General features: G+C 43.6%; 1 protein-coding gene across 1 annotated transcript in view; it reads right to left on the bottom strand.

Annotated features, from left to right (window-relative positions):
- The window catches only part of LOC118793634 (coiled-coil domain-containing protein 171-like), a 73,531-nt gene that overhangs the window by 1,730 nt on the left and 52,784 nt on the right, over positions 1-19,017 (bottom strand). Inside the window, exons 23-24 of the mRNA XM_036551862.1 lie at positions 16,967-17,098; positions 11,645-11,797 (exon numbers count right to left, since the gene is read on the bottom strand). Of these exons, the coding sequence (XP_036407755.1) occupies positions 11,645-11,797; positions 16,967-17,098 (285 nt within the window). The remainder of the gene's footprint in view (positions 1-11,644; positions 11,798-16,966; positions 17,099-19,017) is intronic.

Genomic DNA, 19,017 nt, shown 5'->3' with positions numbered 1-19,017 from the left:
CAGGGGAAACTCTCTGGGAGTGCTTCCCCACGGATCAGTGCCCAGGCTCAATTTATTTCAGCGTGTCTTTTCTTCTCTCCTGTCTTCTTTAATGCCAAAGGATAGCTTTAAAACACACACCTTAACAGGCCTTGCTAAAAGGCTATTCTGCGATCTATCAAACCGAGGTCCGAGGTGTCATTCTCACTGGCCCACGGCTTGTCTTGAAATGTAAGTATTGCAGCACCCACCAACCCTCCGGCTGGCAGACGTACCATTACACAAAGCACAGTCTGGCCGCATTATTCCAGCCGACGCGTGGCACTTGCTTGGGTTGTGGTTTGACTGACAAGGCACAGAATAAAGGCTAATTGTCTCAAAGGAAGCTTGAACTTTCTACACCACCAACACTGACCACTGAGGCTGGATATATATAGATACACACTGTACATACAGAATAAATGTATGATTTACTCACATATGACTAAATACAAATACAACAAGAAGGATTACATAAACTGAATGACCTTACAGAAAAACCTTCTCACAGGCAAAATGGCATCATGAATGATAAATGTATTCCTACAGCCTTTGGAATTTTAAATCTGCAAACTCTCAACCTGAACCACATATGGTAACATATTGCTAAGTTCTGAATTTCCAATACTCCAATGACCAAATATAATCAAACTTACAGACAATAAGCCAGCATCTAAATATATGAACAGTATTGATATAAAGTATTGACCATCTACAAGCTACAGGAAATGTATCACCCATTGAGACCAACAGAGATATTTGGTCACTGGCTTAACAGTGTCCTTATGCAAGTCAGAACAAGTTACATTTTAAACAATCAGTGAATCTGAGAGAGCCTTCATTTTCACCAGAACTGGAACCTGATGGCGTTGAGGCAATTTTTTTAAAATTGTATTTACTTAACTACAATCTAAGTTACATGCTCTGATGTTGTTTGGTAAGCTTTGCATCCTGTCCGAGGTTCAGCACCCCATACACCCCATACCAGCCTGCCTTTGCCACTGGCCTCAAGTATAAACAGAATCAGTGCACAATGCCAGCATATTCTCAGCATTTCCAATGTTGAATTGGCTAATGAGAGCACAGGGTCACTACATGTACGACTGCTATCTGCAGGGCAAATGTCACTGTAGTTCATGCTTGTTAAATAAATAAATAGGGCTGTCAATATTAACTACCAAGCCCCAGTTAGGTTCTGCTTGCCCTGACTGATTCCAGTGTTAGGTAAGAGGGAGTGACAAATAGCTACCTATAAGGAAACGATGAGGAAAAGCCGGTGAAAGTTCAGCACATCTGGAACATGCCTACTACAGTTGTAAATTGAGAAATATATTTTCTAACGCTCAGAAAAAATTGTACAGAACTGTTAGATTTTAAAAAAAGACAAACATGGCAGTAACCCCTGAAAACACTAACATTTGTCTCAGCAACTGGACCAGTTTTGAAAAACTCAAGATTTTGACTGTAAAATTTGGTGTGGTAATACCTAAGAGGCTAGTACAGGGCTGTGTTTCAGAAACATACAGTTTGATGAAATGTTTTTATGGATAATTTAACATGGAACACATATTTGCTGGACAGATACATTGTATGTCTGGAACAGGCTTTGCGCTTTACACAGGTGAATTAACTCCAAGGAAAGTTTGCTTTCTCAAAAGATTTTAATTATTTATGCCACGTAAGATTTTTCAAGTTTCAACAATAGTCTTAGCAAACTCGAAGCAAGCCTGTAACTATTACTGAGGCTGAAACGGTCCTGGGCTATCATCGTCAGAGAAGATGCCCATTTGCTTGTGAGCCTGTCTTTTATTAGGATGTGAATTTGTGGAGGTTTTGAGCGAACAATGGCTTGCGCCCTGATGATATGGTGACGAGCTCAGTGGGAACGGGTTTCACTAAAGACACAAATGGTAATGCAAGCTGAAAGCACAGACAGCCCGCCTGACAATGCAAACTGACGTTAACCAAAAACATTTCACGTTTTTTTTTTTTATTTTAAATATGATGTCCATGGATGAGCCAGTGAAGATAAAAGCACAAAATAAAATCCAAATAACTCAAGTCAATGGAGTATAGTGGGATGAAATCACTGAAATCATTGAGACCTGCAGAAGAGAGCCTAAAATAACATTGAGGTATAACCTGGCAACACACATTTCACTCGATGTTCAACAGAGGGCATACTTGGGGGTGAAGTTAAGGTTTAATAAATCATTACATTGACATTTGAGCAATCACAGCCTGCACAGACCTCGTTTTCTGTTTGCTGTGACTGGGAGGGAGGTCAAAGGCCTGTTTGTTATTTATAAATATGTTTTAATTGAACGCCGCATTTCAATTTGATGAGGACAAACAGAAAAATATTCGGCGATTTTTACTTCGCTTTATCTTGAGTGTATTATGCTTGAAGCACAGCCAAACACACAAAACAGCACAGGCCAACGTATATTAAGACGTGCAGCACATACAGTTGCAGAAGTTGGGAGAAAAACATCTTTATGGCTTTTAACAAAGGATCTGTTTTATTTTTTCTGCTGAGTTTGATCCACCAGAACAATACAGTTTAAGTATTAATACATGGCACCGGGTGGATTAAAGAAGCTTAAAAAATACTGTAGCTCTCCTAAGACTTCCAGAGCCGGGAATTTGTCAGATAAATTAAAAATAACATGACCAGCTGTGGATGAGAGTTATTTTAGCGCCCGGTGCATTTTCGAGGCTCTGACGCAGGAGAGGTCTCTCTCTGCACCATCATTTTGTAGCATGCCAGAGGATCGCCCGTCTGCAGCCCCAGCTCCATCCACTTGAATGGGAGCTGTTCGGCCGCCCGGGTGGTTTGTCATTTAAATTGTATGAAAGTGTGCTGGATTAACCTGAAGTGAACGTTCCTTTCACGTCCACCAACCCCCGGAGCTACGCGTCGCGCACTTCAGATGGATCCGTATTTGTTTTTGCTGTGCGGTGAGGGCCGGGCTGGCTCTAGACCATACCAGAGTCAACAGAGCGCCGAGCTGGCCGGGTCTTAGCCTCACACTCTCCGCACTGTGGCGCGTCTCCTCGCTGTTTACCTTGAGGGAGCGCGTACAAATCCGCACCAGCCACCGCGAGGAAACCCAAGCCCTTTAACAGCGGGCTGCCCATGAAAGGCGTCGTTTGGGCAGAACCGTGCGCCGAGCGTGATGTGGAAACAAATAAATTCTGAAGGAAAAACTGTGTCTGAAGTGGTTTTCATCACGCTGCTGCGAGAGGATTTAAATGAACGCTGAATTAGTCTGCGCTCCGTCTCGATAATGTGAGCTGGGCTACCTTCATAAATTGCGTGCTCGCACCTTCACACACATGTGAAAGTGCCCACACACACACACACACACACACACACACACACACACACACACACACACACACACACACACACACACATGCATCCAAAAGCAACAGAATGAAAGGATTAAAAATGACAAATCTAGTCAAAGACACTTCTCTTCCATTTGCATGTACATGATATCTGTACTCTGAGGAATATTCTATTTTAAAGCAATTCATATGATTACTAATAAACAGTTATTGTCCCAAAATCATTTCAGTTGTGCACTGCATGCAAAAGCACATCAGGGAACCAAGAGGTGGACCGTAAATTCTCCCCTCTGAAAACAGTGTGTGTAGTTACAGCGCTGTAGGAAAATTCGGTAACATGAACAAACACGGATCACGCACTGCCGCCACACTCTTCCGCTTTAGTCAAACTGCTAAGTTGTTCTCGGCACACTCGCCAAATTCTGGACCGTATTTCACTCCGCCGTCCAACCAAAAACACCTTTCAGACCACAGTTACAGGCGGCTACAAAGGCAGTGCTTTCCGAACAGACGAAGAGAGACAGGCGCATTTTTAGGAGGACACAACGGGGTGTGTGTGGTCTAAAAGACTCATCATCGGGATACAGGTCTGCCGAAGTTATTAACTAATAAATAGGGGAGAATTTCTAAAATAAATAAAAGCGCTGGTGCAGTTGCAATAAATAAAGACGGCAAAAAAAGCGCAGCAATGTTCAGATTTGGAAGGGGAACTGACGGCAAAGTAATCCTCGACAGTAGAAGAGGGGAAAGGGGGAGCAGGGAAAGAATAAGCTAAGAGCGAAAAAGAAAATGACAAATCAGTGGATTTTAATGCTTCCTGTCACCAAGCAATGTCTGTTCAAAATAATGCTGACCCAGAGAAACAGTAGAAGGCTCTCCAAATCCCCCCTGATATTCCTGGGATAGTCCAAACGAAACACATATAAATCAGCCCTGTTTGCATCCCAGACCTTGGCTTGAAATCCACCCAGACCGCAGGGCCCAGAAAAAAATCATTACATTTACTGTGAGCGTGCACCAGGGGTGGCTGACTGCGGGGCCTTATCGTTAGAGAGCTGGCCTCTCTGAGGCACGGCCTGGTAAGAGCGGCATATGTTTAAAATCTGCCATTCCTCGGCTGCAAAACAACTTAAGGCTCCATCTCATTTAAATGTTTATAATTATTCAGCCATGTCGACGACTTGGATTTCACAGCGTGATTATGTTCTTTTCCCTCTTAAAAATTAACACTGCGGTAGTGAGCAAATGTGTACGCCCGCGTCTCTTTGTAAGCAGAGGCAGAATCAATGTACCCATTATCTCTGCTTTCACACAATATCTAAAAGCTGAAGTATACAGAAAATGACGACAACTGACACGGTCAATTTGTCATGTGGAGTTTACCAGTCTCCTATCCTTCTTGATTTTTTATGTATCTATTACAAAGGGCAGCAGATATGGTTAATCTCTTGAAATGGAAAGTAAAGACATTTGACTGACTCACACATCTTTACTTTTTCCTCATTCTGACCTTTGTGCTTTTTAACTTCATGCCTTCACATTGACTGCTATGTGGAAGCCAGGAGTCACCTTCTCTGCCCCCTCTTTAAGGATTCCTTCCCCGAACAGAACCGGTTATATAAGAGCAAAATGTCATCATTTGACAATGGGCGTCTTGATTTCATAGGACTCTCCTTTGCTTTGTTGCTGCAGTCTGAGGTGAAGGGTGCACTCCGAAGAAAGATTCATGGGAGGAACCATAAACAACAAGGTTGTCAGTTAATTCAGCAAAATAATTGGATTGGAGCAGAAATGTTGATGTCCGATAATTGTGCGATGACAGCATTATTAGATTACGGTGACACAGTGGGTCACTCAGTCTGATAAGGCAATTCCTGTAATAGGTTTAGGTGGTGCCCCTGTGGTTTACTGTGGACATACATCACCGTGTCACAGGGACATTATCTTACGTTCGCATTCATCAATTCCACATTTACGAGCGTGACAACAGGCAAATACATTTCACCAGAAGAGGAAAGCTTTGCTGTTCTCAAGTTGTGACATGTTTTTTTCCTCTTTTCCACAAGTCACATAAGCCCTTCTAACTGCTCCCTCTCCTGCCTTATTTCGGCGCGCACCTTCCTGCAAACGACGCTGAGAAGACAAGCGGGCGCCATGCGTATCGTGGAGGGCCGGGAGGCGCGGAGAGAACGAGGTTCGAGCCGAGCGGGGCCGGGCGCAAGCGCGGCCCCCTTTCCCCCCGGAGCTTGTCAACAAGAATTTAATGCAAGTTCTAAAGTTCGAACCTTGCAGCGGGGGCTTACCCACAGAAGGAAATAGTTTCCTTAATGTCAAAGCCCGGCCTGTTTGCGACCGTGCTCTCGCTGCTACCTAAGGGACACATTAAGGCGGCCTCTGTTCTCTCCCTGCGCCTCTCCCGCCCCCACTCCAACCCTCGCCTCTTTGTTGTCTGCCTCGCGGGCTGACGCAGCCGCTGGGCGGGCCCGGGCCCTCGGTGGCCTGCGTTACACACACACACACACACACACATCCCGGCTCTGATTAAGTCAAGCTGTGACAGTGGGAGGCGGCGGTAGGCCGCGGCCCAAAGCCGCAGCAGCGTCGCGCCGTTCCAGTCGAGTCGCGCAAACTTTTTCCGTGGCCTTTAGTTTCTCACAGCGAGAGAGACGGAGTCTCGTCTGCGGAGCGATGAAGACTAAGCGTCGTTTGGAGGAAGTCGGGTCAGGTGACAAAAAAGTGACACAGACGTGGTCACACAATTGAAGCAAACGAGAGGGTTCTGGGGACATGAATTAACACTCACCAACCAGATGTCAACTGGGGGATGTGATACTTCACCAAATAAAGCCTCTCATGGAAGGCTGAACCTCAAAGTCAATTTAGTTTATTGCATTCTTTCACAGTCTTAAAAAGACTTACCATGGCTTAAAAATTCTTTGATGCTCATGAAGAACTTAAATTTATAAGTAATAATATTTCATATTTGCGCATATCCTGTCACTAAACTAAAAAGCAGTTCCTGGTTTGCTTAAATATTAAGCAAGCGTTGTAGTGAAGAGCAGGAAGTGTGGGCACTGATTTTCAACAAAACACCACAGAATACGCTGAATGCTTAATACATGCAATGCAAAGGATTCAAATGATATGTGAAGGGGGAAGATCTGAGAGAAATCAAGACCATTTACTCAGGACGGGGGCACAAATTGGAAAGGACAAATTCAGTGCAAATTGCGTGTGGATCTCCTTGCCGTGGAGTCAACGGGGATGCATCAGTGGAGTGTATGCTGGAAAATCTGTCAGATGTCATCACTAAGTCCAGCTTTTGCACCACAACTTGAGCAGAGGGAAAAAAAAAAACAAAAAAACAACCACAGAAACATCGAGACGCAGTTCAGACACAACTGCAGACTTACTGCACAACTACAACATTCACATCGCCTGGACAAAGAACTGAGTTCAACCTGGTCTGTTATGGATGTCAAGACTCCACAGAAGCCAAATATGCATTTTTTTAGAAAACCAAAACTAATAATCATTTCAGTTCTGCTCTATTATTGCTATCAAAATAGACCTTATAAATGTAAGAAAAGATATGTAGTCTGCGCTATTGAATGAAATTCTTCATGATTTTCAAAGCAGTGGAAACAACCGCTTGGTCACAAGGTGACTCTCTGCTTGATTTATTAAACCGAATCACTTAATTTATTTCTTGAAGTTCAAAAAAAAACTGAGACGTACTAGATCTTATGAAACCTTTGAAAGCATTTCAAGTGAGTTCCTCTGCTCCTTTGAAAGTCAAACTCTTTCCATTATTTAACTGTAGAAAGTCTGCAAATCTCTTGTGTGGTGTGTCTTCAATGCCATGGAGTTTCTCTGAGAGCAGATTTAAAATATACAGTAAGCACATGCGTATACGTGTGGTTAGTATTAACAACCTTGCATTATGCATTTTGCGGAATGATCTGTGGGTCTTAACCACTAAAGACTCTCCAGCCTTGGGTTTTGTCAGGAGCAGACTGTGGCATGGAAAGGGTCGTTTGCGGGAGTATATACAAAAACCTACCCGGTGCCCCACGGCCTAAATTAAACGTGGCTGGCGATAAACAAGACGTCAAGGGCATTAAAAGAAACAAACACGACAATTGTGCTAAAGCAGCAGTTTGTGCGCAGCCAGTAAATACTTCTGTCGGGAAGTTAGCGGAACAACAGGCGATGTGCAGGCTGCGCATCATCTGGGATTGGTCAGGGGATGACATCATGATAAGCAAGAGGGGAGGAGGGAAAATAATATTCAGGCCCATTAACCTCTAGGTCCTATACTAACCCCACTGATCTTCCTTTGCACAATGGCTCCGAAGGTAATTCTCGAAATAAACTCCAAAAACATTCTTAGATAAACACATAAATAATAATCGAAACAGAAAAAAAGAAATAGTCCTAGTCCTCTGGGGCAGGGATATACTTATGTGTGTATGAATATGCCTGCAGGAGTGTGTGAGCTTACAGATAAGATGAAGCATAAAAGTAGCCTATTGTCTCGCCTGTACTCCGGAGGCCTTAAAGCAATTTGCACACCACCTCCTTACAACCATGATGTTTAAATTAAAAAAGGAGGGGGCTGGAGGATACAAAAAAAAGTTTCCTGAACATAGTAGAAAATTGTTTTCTCTGGACAGTTTTAAGAGTCTACATCCTGTGCTGGAGTTCTCTAATCATCACCAGTGCAATTTACAATCAGAACACACAGCGAGCCAGTTCAGACCAGCTCATCTGTTGACTTTGGCCCAGGCCCCGTCTCACTGAGGGCAGCTGCCATTTGAGACTGGGGGACTCAGCAGAGGCCCTTACAAGGGCGGGGCGCTGCTCAGGGACTGAGGCTGCGGTGCGCGCACACACACACACACGCACACACACGCTTCAGAAACCAAAGTGAGGCACACAGCACACACACACTACTCAGACACACACACACACTCACACACATACACACACACACACACAAAAGACACACAACACAGTATACACATCCACACACACGCAACATAAAGTGTTACACACCTAGACACACACACAGACCAACTTGCCACCTAAAGAGATACACAAAGAGTGACAAACACACCCCACACACACACACAAAAAACAGAGACAAAAGCCACATAAACTTGGAAACACACACAAGTGCATGTGCCCAGACAAAAATACACCAATCGCACACACAAGGACACACATTCACCACACAAATATAGAGGTGCACGCACACACACACACACACACACGCACGTGCACACACACACATACACATGCAGATGAAACTGAGTGAGACAGACACACAGACCCAGCCGAGCAAGAAAAAGACACACACAGACACAGGCCTTCCTGCAGATCCTCTCTGTGGACCTCGGACCCTGATTATCTCCCAGTGACTTGGAGTTAGGACCCTCCCTCTCCCACAACAGTGTGCCGTCCCTTCCCTACAGTGTCCTTTACAACGTGCTTCTGATTAGGTGGCTTAATTACAGCTGTAAAAACAATGCAGCTTTGAGCCTCTAGATTTCAGTGTGTGTCAGAGTATCGACTAGCCTTGGAATGTATCCACTGCTACCCGACTCTTCCAGCTCATTCTTCCCCTCTAATTGCGAGCAGCTCGACATTTCTTTTAGGAGGCCACAAGGCCCACAACAAACAGCGCTGGCACCAACACTTTCCGACGGGAGCGGTTGCCACCAAACAGAGGAAAACCCCAAAATGCGTCCTAAAACATTCACACATATCAACATGCACTCCAGTCCAGAAAGAGAGAGCCTCTTTGCTTGAGCAGGTGTGAATTACACTTCATTAAGCTAAACAGCTCTTTAAGACTGAAGAGTTTGCTTTTTGGTTTAGTCTACAATCCCTCAGTGGTAATTCAATATTATAATACTGTAGTAGTCACTACGTGGTTTTTTTTCTACACAGCAGTATCAGACTGTTTGCACTGTGTATGTTATCGTAATGGCTTGAAGAGAGAGCATGAAGGAACCTCTGTACCACAGACTGCGTTTCTCCATGTGAACCTACACTCTCACTTTCTTTTCATTTTTCATCAGAAGACTTTCCTTTATTTCTCACATTTTCTGCGTCCCTGCCGCCATCGGGGGCCGATAACGTCTAATTATGCAGCGCCTGAGTTCGTTTGCCGCGTGAAATCGAATAACGTGCAGCAACTGGGTGGTCCCATGGTGGTCGCCCGGGCGCAGTCCTTTTCCCTGGGAGTGCCCGAGCTCGCCCCCGCTGTGGGAAGCCAGGCTTCGGGGGTGGGCGAGGACATCCATCAAGCTCACTTACAGCTCATCAGCTGCAGCAGCCACAATCAAGGCCAAGGCTCATTTCCAGCGTCCCAGCGCACTGGCACAATGCAATTTCGAGCACCGGGGAACGAGTGGCAGAAAGTGCCAACCACCCAACCAAACGACCGAGACGCCCCTGCACTCCAATTTTCAGAGCCCTAACAGGGTTCCCCCCCCCCCTTTTTTTGCAGCGTCCCGCGTAGGTTCCAAAATTCAATTTGCGCTCGTGGCGGGCCCGGAGAGGATGCTGGCGACCCGTATTGATTGACGAGGTTTCACTTACCCTCTCCCCCTTCCCTGAAAGCACATGTGTCACTAGGTGAATGTAATCTGCCGTCGTTTAATATTTAATGAGTTATTCCAAGTAATAAGTCTGCACAAGACAATGCACTCCCTGGTGGGGAACTTGCTCTCGTTTTTGTCCCAGTGCCTTAAAAGTACAGATAAAAGCTTTTATGCACTAATGCCACCAGAAGTAGCCTTGCTCCCAGCGGACAGGACTGTCGTGTTTCATAACGTCTGCAGCGTGGCAGGCCCGCTCAGACAAAGGCCCACCATTTTATTTCCACTGTGTGGAGAACTGTGGAATTTGAGAGCCTTCATCCAAACAGGAAACATGTACAGTTAAATATGATCCCTCCCTTTCCCCTGGTGTGATACGCTGGTCAAGGGGTTACTTTCCGCTCGTCTGATCTTCATCTTTGCTACTGATATGCGGGTTTGCACAAAGACACAGGCGTTAACACGGCCAGGAGGTTTGGATCAAGGCCACGGCGGTGGCCTCTGGCCCGTGATCAATGAATAGACCGCAACCGTATTGATATATTGTTAAAAGATAACATAGTCTGAGGATACGCACGAATTTTGCATTTTTATCCATAGGCTTCGCCTCATGCTCCTAATACCATGCCCATCACACCACAGAGACTGCCTCATGCCCCTAATACCACGCCCATCACACCACACGGACTCCTCATGCCCCTAATACCACGCCCATCCCACCAATGTCCCTCACCCATCAACCTGGAGGGGGTGTCTGAGCTGGTCACTGGCAACAACACACGTCTTCCATCATGGGTGTCTGAGATCAGTGGGAAAGGGGAGCAGTAACATCTTGGCATGGATGCAGCGTGAGGTGCCGAGGGGAGGCTGATATGCTGAGACCACAGGAACCCCGAGCAGACGTTCCAAGGCATGTCTGAAATGAGGCCTCTGAGGGTTCAGCGGGTGAATTTAACAACTCTGCCCCAAAGCCACCCTCTTCCTTATTTTGCAAGAAGAAGGAGGAGGGAGGGGGGGAAAGAAAAAAGCGATTAATGGAAGCCCCCGCTGTCGCTTTTGGGCAACTCAGCGGCGCACTTTACCCACAGTGCACCTCTCCCTGGGAGCCTCGGCAGAGCAGTGCTGTTGTCAGCCATTATATCTGAACAGCTCTGTGATCACAGCTCTTCAACTGTGAAAGAGTGGCTGTCCCTCCAGGACAGCCAGACAAACCGCTCCTCCAACAGAATTCAGCACAACAATTAAGAGTATTAAGAGAACACTGCAGGTACCTTACATAAAGTTGCTTATGGCCACAACTATAAGAACTGTATCTATAGGCCTGGCTGCAAATCATTCCCAGGGAAACCAAATCAAACACCGTGCTTTCAGGTGTTTGACACAAAGGAGGGCTCCCCATCACAATGTCAAAACAGTATCAGAACAGTCATCACTGATCTTCTAAGTCATGTTTACGTTATGTGTAAAATGGGGAAAAATCTATATCACACGATACAGTTCCATAGGCCCATTTTAAAACACATCACTGTATATCTACAAAGGTTTCCACCAACTCTGCAGAGTTTTGTTCATGGCTGTGGTTTAACACAGACTGGTGAAATGTGGAGATCTGGTGCTGTCACCTCTACTGCTAATCAGCAGTGAGTCATTAGAGAGGCTCTTACCGGGACAAAGCATTGGTTCTCCCGCAGACAGGCATCCTGCAGCTCACTCTTCAGGGCGGAGATGCGGGTCTGGTGGGAAGAGATCTCCTTCTCCAGCAGAGCCATCCTGGAGCAGGCCATTTGGTACAAATCCATGAAGGAGGAGATGAAGCTCTGTGTGGGAGATCAAGGGTGAGCACCTAGCTTCACAAAAATGAACCTTGTTATGACCATATTCACAGAATATTACTCAAATGCATGACTGTGAAGACTCTTTCCCCAGTCTGGTTTCCATTGATTACAAAGCATGGACCCACCTCTGATCCTACTGATGGAGGGTGAGTAACTACTCTTATTTTTAAACACAAATGGATATCAAAAATGAAAAATACAGGAAAATCTATTAATGTGCACCTCTTTTCAGGTGCATACATGTTATTTATGGTATTGCTAATATAGTTTTTTTAATAGTCTTTTCACTCAGCAGTAGGAAAACAAACCAAAAAATGACTCTTTTTGCTGCCTTGTTTCACACCACTGAGAAAAAAAAAACAAATTCAGAGAGGATGAATTTCTCAAAGATGCAAAAACCTGCTAATGCTATGACCTTAGAGGACAAAAATGCTTATTTTCCATTTTCATCTCTTTCTGCGGATCTTCGTGGGGAGCTTGCATATTCATGGGGCTGCTTCCCAACTGCTGTCACTTAGACTGCCATGCAGAACAGGGAGAGGCAAGTTCCGGGGATGTCAGCAGCACCGGGCAGAGAAACTTCATCAGTCTTTATTTCCAGGCATTATACAAGAAAACTGACATTAAGGGAGCCTTAACTGACAGCAAATGGAATCAATCAGCAAATCACTAAGCCATAATAAACTCCTGACTGGGGAGAGAAACCCTTTCACATCCCAGCACGCCGAGCCCAGTGTCACAGGAAATGCCGTTTTTTTCTAAACTAATCAAAACCCAGTGACTGGCATTTGACCTGCAGCCCACGTCAACTGCGCAGGGGAAAAATGGAGATTTGACATCCTGACACTCCGCAGTCTTCAGACAGACGCTGTCTAATGAAATTCAAATTTGCGTAATTAAAAGGTCAATATAATATAGAAATTCAACATTGCAATTCTGTTAGCTATGAGGGAGGGGAAAAAAACTCCAATTTTATAAAGATGCATAAAACATTCATTCATTCATTTTGTCGAAAAAGGAAATCTGGATCAAGCTGTACATTCCAAGGTGTTAGGAGCATGCTGAACATCACCCACAAGCTCATTCTGTAGCGTGGAGGTTAGTCACACTTCATTTGTTTCACTCCAGTGTAAACAGCTGGAGGTTTATCCTTTGTTTAACTGTAGCGTTGGCAACTGTAAAGTGGTAGGCAGTCACATGTAAGCGTGTGGCATCGTCACCCTTCTCGGGTGTTGGGTCCACAGGTGGCTCCAGAGCCCGACATGCTACAGCAATGAGGATAGGCTTTACAGGAGGCACATTTGTGGTCTTGCACCAGTCACGGCGCTTCCTTCCACGCGGTCAAACGGTGTCGCCGGGGCGGCTCCGAACGACAGCGTGGGCCAGGAGCGCGATTCTCCCGCGGAGCCTTGCGTGTCAGGACGTTACTTAAAGTGGAAACATTGACTGTGGGGGCTCATTGATGCACCGTCCATACAAACACAATTGATCTTCCGCTACTGTTCTCGTTAGTGATGAGCAGGGGGAAGGCAGCGGATCTATGCATTTGGAAAAAAGATCACAGGCCTCATTGAATGAAAGCATCAAACCGATTAAGAAATATGCACATAATGTACTTGACGTGGGGTCCACCTTTCACAGTTTCACTGCAGACATCCTGGGAGCACTGCCTTTGATTATTGGGGGAAAAGAAAAAAAAAAAAAAAAAAAAAAACTTTTTGCCTGCCTAAAATCACTGATTACACACAATCAGTGCATTGTGACATGCTGTTCATGGTGCATTCCAGATCCTCCCGTGCGTATGTTGTCTAGAGTCCTAGATCTATGCCATTCACATGAAAGGTCCCTGAATAGAGCTAGCTGCTACAGTGCATGCTAACACATTAAATACATATTTCATAAAAACATTAAAAGCATGGCAGTAATATTGGCAGAAATCAGTTTTGTGTTTAGATATGTATAGATAACAGCTGCCACTTAAGAAAACTGGGCTTGGCAGCTAGGATACAACATAGAATCATAATGAAAGAGGTGCACCTTTCCAATTTACAGAGTGAGCTTGTGTGCTGAGGAAGATTTTGGCAATAAATGCTATTAAATTAATTATGAGGCACAGCCAGAATCCTGTTCACTCCTCAACAGCGCCTCAGTTTATCTCTTGAATGACACCCATGCTCGACGGACCAGCAGTCAGATAGTGATGACAAAAGCTGTAAGCCTTAAGACAACTTTCCAACAAGACAAAACTCACTTTCATTATATAATGCCACAGTATACGCCTAGGTATTATTTGAAAATGTGCTGCATCTTCTATAGACCTGGTCTGAAACTGCATTACTGCCTTTTTGAGGAACAAAACTTAAACTGAAATATAGGGGAGAGCTTTTATTGTAAATCCACAATCCCATCATGCCCTATACTTTCCTCCAACACGTGCTTGTAAGTCATATCCCAAACATTCCGGTCACGTTCACTTTCTAACTACCAGACACATCTTGCATGGGCTCTGCCAAAAGGTGTACTGTGACAAATGTGGCACTCTGGATGAAAACAAGTCAGCGCTTTAAAAGCAGTAAGTCCTCACTCAGTAGCTAAAGGAATTAGCTACCAGGCTCTAGATCTGAGAGCCTCTAATTCTATAATTCAGATGAGGTGAAAACAGTGTCAATTCCAATTCACACAGAGCTTGCCTCATAATGATGTAACTAAAACAACTTAGTTCTGATGACTACCTAAACTGTTCTGAAAACGTCAAACTATTTTAACTCAGTGAAAGAAGTTGCAAAATAAATGTCCACTGTACACTCTTGTTTTTTTTTTTTTTTTTAAAAAAAAAAAACCTTTTGGTTCCAGACTTGTGGTTTCTTATACCTCTGGCCTCTAACTAAAACCGAAAGGGAAAAAAAACACAAACAAATAGATTAAGGTCATGCAGCCCTCTAGTACACATTAGCTAATGCCATTAATGTCAAAGCACCGCAGTAGCATTTTTATGTGAGTGTCTTTATTATCATAGATAAACTGCAGTGTAGTGAATTAATTTGTGAGCCTGTGAGCTACTGCAATGTAGTACAATGTAGCATTTCTAGTACAGCTGTACACTTGCTTTATCTAGCATGCATAGTAGTATGATAACATTGTATGGTCAATGAAAGATCTCTTCATAAAAAGATTGTGATTTCAGGCCTATAGTACTGCAGCAGACTCCATGACACATCCAAGGAGCAGTGGTTAAGCTAAAGCATTTCTCCAGTGTAGTCAGTATTAGCTACACCTTAATTTCAGAACACAGGTTTGACAGAAGTAATGAACGGTAAAGACAATCATTTTAAAAGGATATGATTGCAAGATCACATCGAACAAGTTACAGTGGAAAGAATGATATGCTATATAGCTGTCAATAAAATGCTATAGCTGTCAATTCATTTGGTTAAACCGTGGTTTGCACAGTGATGTCACCTTAATATTCTGAAAATGTGATTCAGATGTCACTCGTTCAGGAATAGTTACATTTGAAAAAGATGATGTGCAGAAAATAATGCTGAGAGAATTGATTCTCCCACTTCCTGATAGCATACAAAAAAGGCTGTATGCCCCCACCATATAAAATAAGCAAGATGACTGGGTTCCGACCCAAGTAACTGGTTGGTGGTAGTTTTTCCACTTAAAACGTACTGCATTTTATGATATCTGTTTGAGAACAACCAGCTAAATAACCATTATAATGTAGACTTTCACATAATGCCTTCAAAGCATTTTTATTCTCAGTGGCACTTACTCATTCTCTTGAGTATTTCTTTCTCTTTTATACAGCTGATACAAACTGTTCTTTAAAGTTCTTGCTTCAATGCAAGATTGTGAGGTAATGTGCAAGAAGAAGCTCCCAAAAATTCCGATTGCACTGCATTAAGTTAATTTGAGGGGGGTGTGAAACACTTACAATATTCATTCATAACATTCACAATGTAACTGTTATGAAAATGAGGATAAGAATATACATTTATTGGAAATGTACATCCACCAGTATATGCAGCAAGTCAGGGGTTCATGTTCTTAAAGTCCAACGATCACTACCACTGCAGGTAATGCCTTTAAAGCACATGTCTGGCATCATAGAACCATTTGGAGCTTTGTAATTCTGCCAGGGGACAGAAACTAAATAAAATCAAAGGTTATAATCCAGCCACAGCATCAATGAATGGGCACTGAATGGAAACTGGAGTGGGCACAGCTGCGATTGATATGCTAGGTTGACCTCCTGTTTCTGTGCTCCAGTGAGGAAAAGGAACATGCAGATAGCATGCCTAGAGGGATGCCTGCTCTCTGTGTCTTTCTTGGTGAATGTCAAGGCTCATGGAAAGGTTTAAACTCCTATTTGAATCCACCTTAAATATCAATCACTGTTTCTGATCATTGATACAGGCAGGTCACGGTAGGTTTCAAGCACCTGTCTTCAGGGTATGCTTACATATGCACCTAGAAGTCCAAGGGAAAGCTGATCACTCTTGCATTCTCAATTCTGGGGCATGCACGAACATCAAACTGCAGCTTGTGGCAGAGGGGAAATTGTGATGAGCTACAAAATGCGTTTCTGAAAGCCGGTTTTCTATTTAAATGCTGGGCTTGGAATTTCTCTGCCATCTCCTCCTACCGGTAGTAACCGCCATAGATCTGCCTCATGCTTTGCTACATATTGCAAGGGCCACATCCATGTGAGGCGGCGGCTGCATTTCTACTAACGAAAAAATATGAGGTAAAAATTCACACCTTGCTGCTACCTTCACAATCCGAAGACAGACGCAAATTTTATCTGCGAACACACCCTTGATAGTATGTCTATTCTCAAATTACTTGTTAAAAATTTACCTTCCTCATTCATTATGTAAGCCATGTAGGCAGATGGCCAGGTTTGTCTGAATTGATTTACTTGCAGAATATTAAGCTGTTCAGAAGTGATCGTTAGAGCTTTTGATGACATTTTTCACTGGAGATGTCCTGTAAATTGATGGTGTAATGTCCTGTTGGCCTCTTTGATGCTCCTGTAATCCTAGCCCATTAACAGATTGCAAAAGAACGCAGCACCTGTTGCCAGCGTGTGAATTCATAATTTTTTCTCATGGAAAAAGGAGGGATTTTTTTTGATACACCAACCTGACACGCCGCCACCTCAGGCCCACCCATCAGCCTCTCTGAACCTGCCATGTCCAGGTGCACTCTGGGTAACTGGAGGGTGAAATCCTCCCTGGTGGCAGCAGCCCGTGACAGCAAGATGCGCTCTTTGACCTAAAGGAAGAGAAAACAACATCAATGGTAATTCCCCTTCAAACACATTAACTGGGATGAACTGGGTCCCTTTGAGCCTGCTGAGTGGACACGCATTGATCGCTACGCCTGAAATCCATGAATAAATTTAGGACTAATTGATTTTTTTTTCCACAAATAAATCTCTAATTCTGAGCAGAGGCAGTGAATGTTAAAGAGGGAAAGTATCTTTCTTCACCTGACATTAAGAGGAAATAAAAATGGGAGGGGGGCAGGGTGACTTCTGAAAAATAATTCAGTCCAGATTTCATCTGATCACAACAAGCTTTGTCCTGTTTTTGTACTTTTTTGATGCATAGATAACATCACGGGCTGGATGGTTACTGAAACAAATTAGAAACGCTGTTTAACTATGATAAACCCTTGCTTACACTGGTCACTCAAAGTTAAGAACAAAGCATGCCAGAGAGGAGACAAAGCACAGTCAGACTGAATATGAGCCTTAATCTTCCCTCTCCCCTGCACTGCATTTCCCTTTTGCTACCTTACTTTCCTATGTAGTTTCATCATACTGAGAACTTGACAAGAGTCAATAAAACTCCACCTTGAGCTTTGTTATGAAACAAACAAAGTTATGCCAGGGAGCAGCGCTACAGCCCAGAATTTAACCCATTAGATCCTATGGATTTGAGCTACGTTTTAATTGCTTTCAGTGGGGATTCTAATAATGGTTTGAGGGAGAGATACTGTCAGATCTGCATTATATACAAGGGAATCTTTTTCTTTCTATTGGAGTTTGAGAAATAATCCTGTCGATATTGGAAGAAAAGATGAAAAAAGGACTGAATGACCTCATTCACAGCCCAAGTGTACAGAGCAGGTTTGTCCAAAGCTCACACAAAAGTTCAGTCACAAATGATTTCGGAATCATTGTTACAATGATCTCTTGTTTTCAAGTAACAGCTGTAATTACATAAAGACAGCAATTACTTGTGAAAACACGCCCCCAAACCTGGATATGTTTAAAAGATTAAATCAGCATGGATCGGTCTTCAGTTTAATGTAAGTTATGACAATAGACATCCAAGATCAAGCCACTGAAGATTTCACGGGAAGGAATATAGTCCATGACAGGCATTTCAAGAGTAAACAGCATCGTTCCATCATTTACCATAAATGAAAAGGAATGACTCTCATCAGCAATCTACAGGCGAACCAAAATGGCACCACTTTTTAGTAAGAGACAATTTCACAGTCAGACTTGTGTGAATGCAAAATGAAAATGTAAAAATGTAAAAACAGCTACCACTCTTTATGCTGTTAGTTTATATTTTCATCTTTCAACTTTCAAGACAAATAATAAAAAACTGCTTTTTTTGTGGTCCAGTTTAAGTGTAATGCAAACAGTTAATGGTTTGCCACTTAACAAAGCAGAGTGAACACTTTAGCCAGGAGAACAAAAGCATTACTGCATAACTGCAACAGCCCAATCAGAAGCAAGACTTTTGCAGGACTCCAGTGATCATACTTTATAAAGCAGCACTGGAATCAGCAGAGGCATTCAAGTATCACAGCGCCACCTATTGGAAAATAATAGTCAAAGCAAAAGCTCTGGAGGAGAGCAACACTTGACTGCAGCAATCAGCACAGAACAGCCAAGCATAATGACATGTCGCAATACTCCAAACATATTCAGACACTTCCATATTTTTGAATACGTATTAGGAATGCTTGTGCAATTATCGATTCAGCGCACTGGACCCAATATCAGGATACTGCAGCTGAACACCCTACAATACCCACAAAACACTTGTAAATGATCAAGCAGTACAAAGCCACCATATTTTCCTCCCCACTTTTCCAGAGAGTGCTAATTTTGTCCTTGCATCTGCAGGGGAAAGAAGCACCCGGGTCCTATGACACAGCATCTAAAATGACGT

Source organism: Megalops cyprinoides, chromosome 18, assembly GCF_013368585.1.
Source record: "Megalops cyprinoides isolate fMegCyp1 chromosome 18, fMegCyp1.pri, whole genome shotgun sequence".
NCBI lineage: Eukaryota > Metazoa > Chordata > Actinopteri > Elopiformes > Megalopidae > Megalops > Megalops cyprinoides.
This window is presented reverse-complemented; position numbering and strand designations above follow the sequence as displayed.